Source organism: Polyodon spathula, chromosome 8 (assembly GCF_017654505.1).
Source record: "Polyodon spathula isolate WHYD16114869_AA chromosome 8, ASM1765450v1, whole genome shotgun sequence".
Taxonomy (NCBI): Eukaryota; Metazoa; Chordata; class Actinopteri; order Acipenseriformes; family Polyodontidae; genus Polyodon; species Polyodon spathula.
The window spans coordinates 39,111,627-39,124,753 of NC_054541.1; the positions used below are offsets into that span (position 1 = coordinate 39,111,627).

At 37.5% G+C, this 13,127-nt stretch overlaps 1 protein-coding gene across 6 annotated transcripts in view; it reads left to right on the top strand.

Moving 5' to 3' along the window:
• Positions 1 to 13,127, top strand: part of LOC121319920 (FERM domain-containing protein 4A-like) — a 138,352-nt gene that overhangs the window by 98,449 nt on the left and 26,776 nt on the right. For all 6 annotated transcript variants that reach the window (XM_041257882.1, XM_041257881.1, XM_041257880.1 and 3 more), the window contains exons 8-11: positions 1,627 to 1,710; positions 5,031 to 5,096; positions 5,451 to 5,508; positions 6,855 to 6,941. In XM_041257882.1, coding sequence (XP_041113816.1) covers positions 1,627 to 1,710; positions 5,031 to 5,096; positions 5,451 to 5,508; positions 6,855 to 6,941 — 295 coding nt within the window. The remainder of the gene's footprint in view (positions 1 to 1,626; positions 1,711 to 5,030; positions 5,097 to 5,450; positions 5,509 to 6,854; positions 6,942 to 13,127) is intronic.

Consider the following 13,127-nt stretch of genomic DNA (forward strand, 5'->3'; position numbering starts at 1 on the left):
AAAAACCCACAAACTATAAATAAAACCTAAGCACTATTGAATCTACTTAAGCTTGTTACATGCTGCTAAATGCAGAATGTGCTGTGCTGTACATTGTACTTAAAGGATAAGCCAGGCTTAAAAATATAACAAGATCCCCATGCTATTTCTATTGTCTCTTGCACATGGGAAACTATTTGGGGTTAGGTGAGGTAATGTTGCCTCTGTGGTGGGATAAATGGGCATCTGTGAACAGGATGGCTTCAGGGGTGACGTCAGACCGGAAAGACAGATTCAAAACAAGGAATGGTGGGGCAAAACTGAAACACTACGGTGTTCAGCACGTGTATTTTAAATATTCAGACAAAAGGTTTAAACACGACAAAACACCAAACAAAAGGGCACTAGGGCCAAAACAAAACAGAACATGAAACACTAAACAAGTATATTTGATGTATAGCAATTGTGCAATTGATTCAAACTCAAGTCTCATGTCTCTCGTCTCACCTCCCCGTGCGGCCCAAGCTGCAGGTTCTTAACCCCTCGGTCACCATTATAACTGGCTAACAATTATCTTATTATCCCTCGGTCACATTCTGCACGAGTTAAATAAGGATGCGTGACTGTCAGCTAGTTAAACAATCAGTAGTTGATCAGTCACGCGTCCTCATGAGGTTTTAAAATCAACAATAACAAACAATAACAAATAATGGTGGCAGCTTTTCATCCGTGCAGCAAACAATAATAATATAAACGGTGCACATATATATATAGGGGCGGGACTCTTCACCACAGTTTCCCGCCAGCGTTTCTCTCAACTGGTTAAGTGACCTTTTGAATCACTTGGAACCTGGCCATACAGTACACCACCTTCAGCAGTGCTTTGGTAATTGTATTATCTACAAACGTTATGTTAGGTATAGATGTAGACATAATAGGAAGCATTACCAAAAAATGGAATGTCGGTCGTGACTAGTTATCAGATATTATACTTTGGATTCAGATTTCACGTCACCGTTTGTTCAGTACCCCACTTTGTAAAGCTTTCAACATGAAAAGACTGTAATTTCCACCAGACTGCCCTTGAAAAACCAGGCGACACCAAATATGCTGGATTAAAACAGATTCTGTTGATTTGAGTTTGAGGTCTGTTGTAAGCACCTGGTGTTCTGAGGGTATTGGCTGGAATGCTTCAGTGATACAGTGGGTGGCTAGAATAGACTGAAGTTGTTCCCAGCTGTTAAAATCTGGACAAGACGTGACCAGCTGTTGCATGTTTTATTTAATAACAAAAGAAAAATTACATGAATGAAATCTGATGCCCTTTCATTAAAAACACTGCTGCCTGCTGAAAGGTAATTGATTTGCTTTTGAAGTGATCTGCATGAATATGCCTCGTCTTATTACTAAATGCTGAACCAAACAACAAAGGTTAAGCTTAAATATATTGTGGTGTTCCCACTAAAGAAATGTGCTTTTTGAGGTTGACTGTGTCTTTTAAAACTTTTGCTTTTAAAAAGCTTTTGGGGATTTCGTTAAGGAAGGCCAGATGTAGAATTAGAAGAGGCTGCCAGCTGGGTTAAGTAGCATTGAATATTGTGGTTTGATTCTTTTAGCTTAGTGATTTTTTCATCATTTTCCTTACAGCATTGAAGTCACAAGAGCTGACTTGAAGAAACTGCCAGCACTCCCAACTCAAGCACTGAAGGAGCACCCTTCCCTTGCTTACTGGTAAATTATCTTTTTTTTAATGAATAAATAATTATTTGTGCAATATAAACACATTCATGCATTATCCCTTGTGTAATTTACACCACAGTTTTAAGATATATATATATATATATAATATATATATATATATATATATATATATATTATATAATTGTTCAAAATATAAAAACATGGGATTTGCCATAGGTCCGCATGGCTGCAAGTTTTATAAAGGATAGTCAAATTAGATTTGATGGTTACAAGTTAAGGTCATATGCCTTCAGTTGTAGGTTGTTTATCAAAAGCTGCATCTATTAACAGTCCTGTACAGAGAAGTTCCAAGTCCTGCATATACTCCAAATGTCTCTGTCTTTATTACATTAGAGCTGTTTATCTGCAAATAGAACTGATGCCTTTGTTCAGTATCTGTTTTATGTGTAACAAATCTGAATGGGTTGAAGCTATACTGACATGTAATGATGGGCGTGATTCCAAACCATGATTGTCGATACTTTTTATGAAAGTAAGAAAATGAAGAACATTACCTCTTGTGTATCTGTAACTTTATATTTAATCTTAGTTATTGTAGAAATTACCAATGGGTTATAGTCATGAACTGTTTGAAGCAGTGTGCATCAAGAAAAGCTTTCTTTTTTTATTTATTTTTTAGCTTCTCGATATTGCTAGTTCACATCACATATGTAAAGATCGCAATCTGTGAATAAGACAAAAAATGCAACTTCTACTGTAGCTTTAAAAGCAGACTACAAGTAAACCATGTGATGGCTTCATAAAAAATAAATACAATTCGTTCTGCATGCCCTCAATACAGTACATTCATAACGCATAACCTAACACATTTGGATGGTGCAAAGGTAGCAGCAGTCTGAGTCCAGCAGGCTTAAATCTGCACGGCTGTCAGACATGGCTTTTCCTGCCACAGCCCAGCAAAGAAACAGCTGAAATTCTATATTAGACATTTTACTCTAGAAGGATGATATTTTATACTGCTACAAATTCCCAATTTTTCGTCCCTTCCTACGCCAAGTTTGCTGTTTAATTATTATAAAGCCTGCCTGCTGACACACAAGAAACAGCATTAAGGCGGCTGTTAAACAGTGTGAGCGAAACTAGCTTTCACTTTGATTTGGCAGGAACTAATGCTAGCTCTCCACTCCCTGGGAGGTATCTAAATATCCAAGCCCTTCTTGAGAACCCCTCTGCTTTTATGATTCTACTATTTTGGTTTAAGGCTTTTTAACAGGGTTTTGCATTGAGGTTTCCCGTTTCCTTTGTTTGGTTTCCGCATCCAAGACTACAAGAATTCATGGCCACGTTATAAATAGGGCTACTAATTTATAGCTTTATTAAATGCAGGTAGAGTGGAAAGAAATAAACTAAATAATATAAGTGTCATTCATGTTGCTTGCTTTCTTGGTGAAAGCCCCGCTTTGAGCGCAGTACAGTACCTCAGGTCTAAGTTTTTCAGCATAGAAGAATCCAGTGCTTTTTCATTTTTTGCTGCTGTCTTTTTTGCTTTTTTGTTCTCTAGGTGTTTACAACTGGCATTATGATATTTAATGATATTGACTCGTACCTGATCAATCGAATGACAGCAAAATTTGCAGAATAGTATCCCACCATCCTCATATAGATAATCAGAAAATGTTTTCGCTTTTGCTGAAGCATTTTTTTTTTTCTTTTCTTCATTGGCGCACCCACCATGTTGCATTTCCAGTAGAGACATGTGAGTAAAGTCACATGATGAATTAACTCAACTTATCTGTGTGTAGTGAAAAAAATAAATAAATAAAAATTAATTCCCAAAATGCCTAATTCCGTTCCCAATGCCTAATTCCGCGATCACGGAAAATCAGTAGTCCTATAGAAATAACAGTTTTTCTGTTGGTTCTTAAACCCTAATTTTATAAAGTCATGCACAGTCAGCAGGGATATATTAATATTATTTTTTTATAAGCCTTGCATGTTTTCCTTGCTGGAAAGGGAAATGACAGGCCTTTGGGACCCTCTACAACCTTATCTGTCAGCAGAGTTCGGTAATCACTGGTTGCGGGGTAGCTTGTTGACAAGGTGATGTTATCTGTAGCTCTCCACCACAGCACTCCTGGGGGTTATTAAAGCTTACAATTCTGTTTGCCTTCACCCAGTAGAGCAACAGAGACCAGAAGCACAAACAGGTCTCATTGTTACGGATAAGGAATCCTGAGTTGTGACCTGCAGCATTGACCCTGCCATTATTGGACATGAACTCCTTGTCTGTTAGACCCCATTTTTACAATGCAGCTTAAAGGACACAAGGACCTTTTTATTTTATCGTGTTACATTTTCCCATGTGTTGCTACAACTGTTTGCGTAAGGTGTGTGTATTGTTTTAATTTTGATTTTTTTAAAGTTTTGACCACTTTTTTAAACTTTTAAATTGCATTCCCTGCCTCAAGGTGGCTTCCCATGTACCTGCATGGACCTCACGGAACTACATTTCCCATCATCCTTCTGCTCACTGGTAAATCCATCTGTTACATATGTGAGCAGAAGGATGATGGGAAATGTAGTTCTGAGAGGTCCATGCAGGTACATGGGAAGCCATCTTGAGGCAGGGAATTAAATTTAAAAGTTTAATAAAGTGGTCAAAATGTAAAAAAATAATAATTTAAATGATATACACACCTTACGTAAACAGTTGTAGCAACACATGGGAACGTGTAACCCAGTAAAATAAAAAGGTCCTAAAAGGGGCATTCAGAACAGAAAATAGGAGGCACTTTTTTACACAGAGAATTGTGCGGGTCTGGAATCAACTCCCCAGTAATGTTGTTGAAGCTGACACCCTGGGATCCTTCAAGAAGCTGCTTGATGAGATTTTGGGATCAATAAGCTACTAACAACCAAACGAGCAAGATGGGCCGAATGGCCTCCTCTCGTTTGTAAACTTTCTTATGTTCTTATTGTGCCCTTTAAGAATGCAAGGGCTGACTTGCATGTTACTTGCAGACTTAAAATGGTTTTACATCATCACCCTCATTAGTTGAGTTATCTGAATAGCGTGACAAACTATCGCTCCCCATTACATACCATATCAGTATGGAACCCAGTTGAATTCTTCTCATTGCTCTTTATAATTTATTAGACCTGAAGAAGTAAGTCCATGAACCTGATCTGGCTTTTAAGGTGAAACTGTTAGGAACCAAAGGTCCACTGTAGTGTTTGAACTTGCTGATTTCTTTCTCAAACATGTTTTATATGTATTTTTTTTTTATTTGCTTGTTTCTGCTCAACTGACAATTTCTTCTTTTTTTTCTGTTTGTTTTTGTTGCCCCCAGTGAGGACAGAGTTGTAGAGCACTACAAGAAGCTAAGTGGTCAGTCCAGAGGTCAAGCAATTGTAAAGTAAGTTTTATAAGAAATGTTGTTATTATGCGTGTACATATAATGTGTATTTACAATATATACTATACTTTTATGTACAGTATAATAGTACAGTAAGTGGCATATTCTGTGGCAAAGTTTTCTTTGATTTAGTCATTTAAGTTTGGAATGTTCTGATCAGTTTTACTGGATTTACTGATGAACAGAGGGTACAGGTATTGATCTTCAAAACTGTCTCATCTTCCTTATCTGTGGAAACTGTTCATTTTGCCGAGAGTTACTGATGTTTGCGTCTTCCTAGCCCTGATACTTCCTCCCCTTTTTCTTCAGTAAACTCTGTTAACCATGTGTGCCTTTGTTTTGTTTCATTCATAGTTATATGAGCATTGTGGAATCAGTTCCCACATATGGAGTGCATTATTATGCAGTAAAGGTAAGTCTTAACAAAAAAAATCTAGTGTAATATTATACCTGTGAGAAAAAATGTGTAAGATATTTTTAGAGTACTAAAAACTTTTTATCATGAATCTTTTTGAACAGTGCCAGATCAGTTGTTGTGTGGACTTCTTCCAAAGGCAGTGTGCCTTTTTAAACAAAGCCAGATTGTGTGTGGTTTTTTTTAACAATGTTGAAAAATGCGGCGCTATGAGAACGCAACTTTCTCTCAGCAGATTTTTGCAACGTGCCATTTATACAAAGGGTCCCAAGATGTGTCCTTCTCTTATCCGATTCACTGGACAAGTCCTTGTTCTTGGGTTGATGTGTTGGCAAAGGAATATTGATTCAATAAGTGTATTGATTACTTTGTTGACAGTAAACATCCCTTGATCTGAGAGTTACCCATTTTGACCAGACATTTTCTTTGTGAATAATAGCATTGTACAGCTTTAATATAAACTGTTTCCGTGCCATTATTTACTAATATGTAGGTGAATAGGTTATTGGGATCTAAAATGTTTAGTCCTTTTTTTTTTATTTCCCATGGATACACCTGTCTGTGTTAAATATCCAAAGGAGAAATTTAACAATTCTCTCTTGTTTGTGGGATTGATTCCGCTTCTGTTGTTCCCATTTAATAAAAGTTGTGTCTCGAGTCATAGCCTGGGTACAACACCCCCCCACCTACTGTGTTCCTGGGATAAAATGGGTTTAAAAAAAAAAAAAAGTGTGAAGGGCTTTTCTTATTTAGCTTCAGTTTCTAAATGTATTAAAAACCCAGATGTGATCTATGTTCCTCTATTTCTCTCCAGAGTTTGTGATAGGGTGAATGACCTCAGAGTATATTGTGCATTTCAGCACTTTAATGAGGCTCTGAAGTTGCTACCCTTTTGAACCCACACTCACCCCCCCCCTGCAAGGGCTTCCTGGGGCAACTGTCTGCCGTATAGGCGCACAAACTGAAACGTATATTGTTGTTTGGGTTTTTTTTGGTTTGTTTTTTTTTCTAACCTGATTTAGGTCGAGAGACCAAACATAATAACAAAAATTATACTGAAAAATATAATTGCTTTACATCCTCTCCCTTTCAAAACCTATTGAATAAAGGGTTTGTTATGATATTGCAAACTGCAAGTATCCTTTGTGTCTGGAGATAGATGGCACAAGAAACACCCTGAGGGATGTCAAAGTAATATAGTTTTAGATTGATGAATAATACAACAGTCTAGTGCACTCCAAGGAATGTGATCTAGGGCCTCCTAAATGTGTGCTAAGTACTTGACAATACAGAACCCCCTTCCCGTTCTCTCCCCTCCTGATTTTAATGTTTATATCTAACAGGACAAGCAGGGTATTCCTTGGTGGTTGGGACTGAGTTACAAAGGAATATTTCAGTATGATCACCATGACAAAGTGAAACCAAGAAAGGTAAGTGTCTATTCAATGTTAATCATTACAAAAAAATAAACAAAATAAAAAAAAATTAAAAATTTGAAGGAGAATCATATGTCACTGTGGCAAGCAGTGGCATGTTTGAAGTTTTCTGCTCATTGGTCAGATTAATTGGTACTGGATAACTTGCCAGAAATTACCTGCTAGACTTGTCAATGCACTTCAAGTGTGTTTATTCCACCGAGGATGGTTCTTTCTGTGATTTATAGACAACTAGGCGTTTTCCCATGAACTCTGGGTAACCACACAGAGGATTTAAAAACATAAAGCAACAGCTGGAGCAATTTATTTTAATATTTTAAACGCGGCTCAACATCATGACAGTACACTATTCTTTAAAACAATATTGCCGTTTGGGTGTGGCGAGCTTTTGTTCAACGAACATAAGCCGCCTTCCCCAGGAGGCCAAATGGAAGCAAATAACAAGAAACTAATAATAGTTTAGACTGGAAAGTTTTAGGTTTTGTAGTTTGTGGTTGTAATGAAACCCCACTAATTCCAACGTGCGATGTCTTCATTCTGATGACCCTCCTAATGCCCTGTCAGGAGGGTTACTGTCTTCTGAGTTGCAGAAGGGCATTGAAGGTGACTCGATGATCATCTGTAAAACAGTAGGTATTTATGAGTCAAATTAACCACCGTGACATGTTTGCAATATTCTCTGCTGTTGTGTGCTTCTTGTGTGCCTGTCTGCTAGTTAATCATTCTTAAAGGCGTTTTAGCCCGCAGTGGTTGAATAAAGTAGACGAGCAGGGTCTTTAGTGTTACAAGTCACGCCTCTAATCTAATCTAATCTATTGCAAAAACGTGTTTCAAGTTTTATAGTATAGCCTTTTACAGCCATTTGGTTCATTTTTTATTCTATCAGTGGGTTGCAGCAAAGACTGTTTTTAAGAAGACTGAGTTTGATAGGTGAATGGCTAAAAAAAAAAAGGTCTCTGGTGTTGGAGAAGCATCATTAAAGTATTGTAGTAGTGGGATCATGCCTTTCATGCATAACGTCTGCTTTTGTTTATATCTCAACACCAGTAATTTATCTTGTTTATACGTATAGAGCGGACTATATTAGTGCACGTTATTAGTATCCTTGGTTAAATGCAGGGGTCGTTAATTTTAAGTACCAATTTTCAATGCTTACATTTTTTTATATTTTTAGAAGTTTTAGTTGCAAGTCATTTAACACTGAATTATATTAGCTACTTATAGATAGATTAGTTTATGATAAGGGTGACCGCCTCTGAGTAATTTAATTTTAATTTAGTGTTCCCCAGATTAACGGAAAGCAGAAGCTGTGCTTTTATGTGACTTTTATGATTTTCATGGCTGGTTCCATTAGCAGTAAGCAGAGCGTAAGCAAGTCATAAAAAAGATTGTTGTGCTTGTTCATGTCCTCTATACTGTGAGGGCTGTTGATGGCTCTGCTGGCAGCACTATGAAGGTGCTGTTGTGTTGGAGGTTACGGCTTTCAGATCAGACGTGTAACTGCGGTCCAGTCTGATCTGTCAACCAGAAAGAACTCCAGGGATGGAAATAAGACTCCCGTTGCATAGCAGTTTCTACTACAGTACTTTCCTAGTTACACACCTGATATTGTTACCTACGGTGGCTCTCAAAAGTATTCACCCCCCTTGGACTTTTCCACATTTTATTGTGTTACAACATGGAATCAAAATGGATTTAATTAGGAGTTTTTGCCACTGATCAACACAAAAAACATCCATAATATCAAAGTGAAAAATAAAATCTACAAATTGTTCTAAATTAATTACAAATACAAAAGAGAAAATAATTGATTGCATAAGTATTCACCCCCCTGAGTCAATATTTGGTAGAGGCACCTTTGGCAGCAATTACAGCCATGAGTCTATTTGGATAAGTATCTGCCAGCTTTACACACCTGGACAGTGCAATTTTTGCCCATTCTTCTTTGCAAAATTGCTCAAGCTCCATCAAGTTGGATGGGGACCTTTGGTGAACAGCAATTTTCAACTCTTCACGTATTCTCAGTTGGATTGAGGTCTGGGCTTTGACTGGGCCACTCCAGGACATTGATCTTTTTGTTTTTAAGCCACTCCAGTGTGGCTTTGGCTATATGTTTGGGGTCATTGCCCTGCTGGAAGATTAGTCTTCTCCCAAGTCCCAGGTCTCTTGTAGACTTCAGCAGGTTTTCCTCTAGGATTTCTCTGTACTTTGCTGCATCCATTTTGCCCTCTATTTTCACGAGTTTTCCAGGCCCTGACGTAGAGAAGCATCCCCATGGCATGCCACCACCATGCTTCATGGTAGGGATGGTGTTCTCAGGATGATGTGCGGTGTTAGGCTTGCGGCAAACATAGCGCTAAGCATTTAGGCCAAAATGCTCTATTTTGGTCTCATCAGACCATAGAATCTTCTTCCACTTGGTCTCAGAGTCTCCCACATGCCTTCTGGCAAACTCTAGCCGAGATGTGATGTGAGTTTTTTTCAACAATGGCTTTCTTTTTGCCACTCTCCCATAAAGGCCAGTTTTGTGAAGCACCTGGGCTATTGTTGCCGTATGCGCAGTGTCTCCCAGCTCAGCCGTGGAAGACTTTAACTCCTTTAGAGTTGCCATAGGCCTCTTGGTAGCCTCCCTGACTAGTGCCCTAGTTTTACAAGTTTTACTAGTTTTTGAGGATGGCCTGTTCTAGACAGATTCACAGTTGTGCAATAGTCTCTCCATTTCTTAATAGTGGACTTTACTGTGCTCCAGGGGATATCCAGTGCCTTGGAAATGGGATTATATCCTACCCCTGAATTGTGCTTTTGAAGAACCTTATTCTGGATTTGCATTGAATGCTCCTTCGTCTTCATGATGTAGTTTATGTTAGGAAATGTACTAACCAACTGTGGGACCTCCCAGAGACAGGTATATTTAACCTGAAATCATGTGAAACACCTTAATTGCACACAGATGGACTCCATTCAACTAATTATGTGACTTCTAAAGACAATTGGTTGCACGAGAGCTTATTTAGATGTGTCATAGCAAAGAGGGTGAATACTTATGCAGATTTTATTTTTCACTTTGACTTTATGGACTTTTTTTGTGTTGATCAGTGACAAAAACTCCTAATTAAATCCATTTTGATTCCATGTTGTAACACAATGAAATGTGGAAAAGTCCAAGGGGGGGGGGGGGGTGAATACTTTTGAGAGGCACTGTACATGGGGTTACTGTCGGTGGTTTTGGCTGATATGGATCAAATTGTCATGAAACTCTTATTTGTATCTCTCCAAACTTACTGGAGGTTTTTTGTTCTTTTTGTCTCTCAAGATATGTCCTAGAAATAATTTCTTCCTTTTGATTTGGAAAAAGTGCATTCATAGATAATGAGCCATTGTATTTTTGTAGAAACTAAAAAAAAAATGTATATCATTATTTATTATATTATTATTATTATTATTATTAGGTTGACATTATAAAGTTGAGTGTTCAGAAATTGATGTCTGGCAACTGTGTGTCAGTCATTCAATTGCTCACTTAGTCGGATGTTTCTTGGTGAGTAATTCGACGCTCAATGATCTGAAACTATTCCAGAGATCTAAGTGATATGGCTGATCACGGTTACACTTAACAGCATAGACTCATCACAGCGTCAGCTCTTTTTTAATAGCCTATCTCAGAAGTGAATCAATTCAAAACAGTGCAATATCAGACTAGTTCCATTCAAACACTAATGAAATATGTGCTAATGTATAGGTTCTGTAGCATAACAGGCCCATTATTTTATAATCTGTTAAATTTTACGACAAAACTTTTCTTTTACAATTAATTTAATAAAAAGCAAGCCAGTAGCAATAGAGCTCATATCTTTAGGCTAGACAAAGTAAATTCTGTTGAGAACCCCATTCATTTTACATGGAGTTGATTAATGAAGATTCACATAGTGGATACTGCTCTTACGCATTTAACCTAGGAGTAAAAATTCCAAAGGCGTTTCCAGTAGGCCGTTAATCGTCTGTCAGATCTCGTGAGACATGAGTTACCAATTACATGTCAATATGAGTTGACTCTTTATATTGAAGAGCAGTACCTGATCTGCTAATATTTATCCATAGCACTGGATAAGGGCGCCTGCTAAGAAATTAATAATACAAAATAAATATTAACTGGTTCTCTACTTTGGGCATAATGCTAAATTCATTTGAAACATTTGAGTACTCAGCTGTAAAAAAAAAAAAAAAAAAAAAAAAAAAAAAAAAGGATCTGTAGGAAGCTACAAAGCAAACAATTAACTAAAATCAAACCTGCTTCTCTGCAGTATAAAAGAAGAATTCCTAAACTAAGGGGCTTGTCACGTGAGAACTGTTTTTGAAGTCATTAGACGAACTACTTTGGGAAATTTTGACCAGAGAGCCTGTGTAAACCACTTTATAACAAATACCATTCATAGGGGCTGCTCATGAATATTCCTTAATTGTGAGGTTTTGTGATTTCATTTGTGGTGTAGGCATCATCCTATGTCAGTAAAAGTTTAAGCTGATTATTTTGTACATGGTTGCATGTCTTAACCAATTCTCTATGGTGCCCAAATTACTGGTAAGTAAAATCTCAAAGAAACGGCTGTATTAACTTTCCACTTGTTTATTAAAACCATATGGTATGCAACATACTATTATTATTAGTATTATTATTATTAAGGTTTTATTTTATATAACAGGACATTTTAAATAATGCTGCTCGTACTGGTCGTTGGTCTTTAAGCTCTCTTGCGTACTATTGATGTAAATGGGTTGCATAGCGAGGTATTACAGCTACACTGCCCTCGTTTTTGAGTTTACTATAATAAGCATATGCTATAGATCCTACTTTTGCAGCTGTTCCTGATTTGGGAGGCAGAATTTTTGATTTGCCAGAACACAATTTCTAGCTATGCGTAGCAGCCACCTGGTATTTAATCACCTTTTTGCGTCTGGTCACCTCACAGTCCCAGGAAAAGTTGAGGTTAATGGCATTAAACATAGTAAAATATCAGATTTGTTTAACTCTGGTTTCCTCATCTCAGTTCTGTAACCAGACTACTACCTCACAATTAACTGCTGGGGATTGCGTTGTTGCCAAAACACAGGGTTTACGCATATAGCAAAGGACTTGAAGAAAACCCTGTTTTTATGTAATATTGTGTGTGTGTGTGTGTGTGTGTGTGACAGTATAAACAAGCCTTTGAGGATGAAGGTTGGGGTTCAAGGGAAGTATTAGAAGACAGTGAGATTTGAATGGATGGTACACTATGTGGCAAAGGTCAAGCATAGCAGCCATTAGTTCAAGCGGGTTGTTTAAACTGGCAAGGAACTCTTTTTACAGAGTTTGTACAGAGCCAACATGGTATGTTGATGCACTGGTTGGAAAAAAATCATGTTTAGTAAATGTTGGCTCTCCTGGTGGAGCTAAGTTATCTGCTTATATACTATTATATTTTTTTCACCTGCTGCTGCTATCCCAGATATAATAGCTTTGGTTACATTGATTACCGTCAGGAGTTTGAGGGTAATTTAATTGCGCAGCAGTTTCCCTAGTTAGATGATGAGCTAATAACATCTCTTCAGCCAAATAAGCATGCACAGTAATTTTAAGACCATAATGAAAAACGATAAATGTAGCGTGAGTTTTGTACTAAAGCAGAGTCAGCTGTTGCAGGGAAAACCTAAGTTTATTTCTCAAACTGATCATTTTAAGAAAGGTAAAAGCAGAACGCATAAATATACTTTGGGGCTGCAATTAGGATCTGTGCAGCAGCATACTTGATTTCAGGGGGGGAAAAAAAAAAAAAAAAAAAAAAAAAACTGCCATTCACGAAATTAAGCTGTTGAGATTGTGCCAATGAAATTATCTAAAATATGTGACAATGTGCTTGCTGTGGTGTATTTAATATTGTAGTAAAAAGTAGAATTAACTCACAGAGACCATTAGTCATCAGTTGCATAGATTAACCATTCAGCAGAATGAGAGAACAAACATTAAGTTACTGTTTTAGAATCACTTTAGTGTCTTGGGAAGTTGTTGTATTTTTAAGCAGTTGAATATGATAGCAACCAACTTGCTCCGGGCATCCAGTGGAACCGTGTTCACAGCGCTGTGTGGTCCATAACCGTAGAACTGTATAAGAACAATAACCACAGACAGATGGACACACAGACACG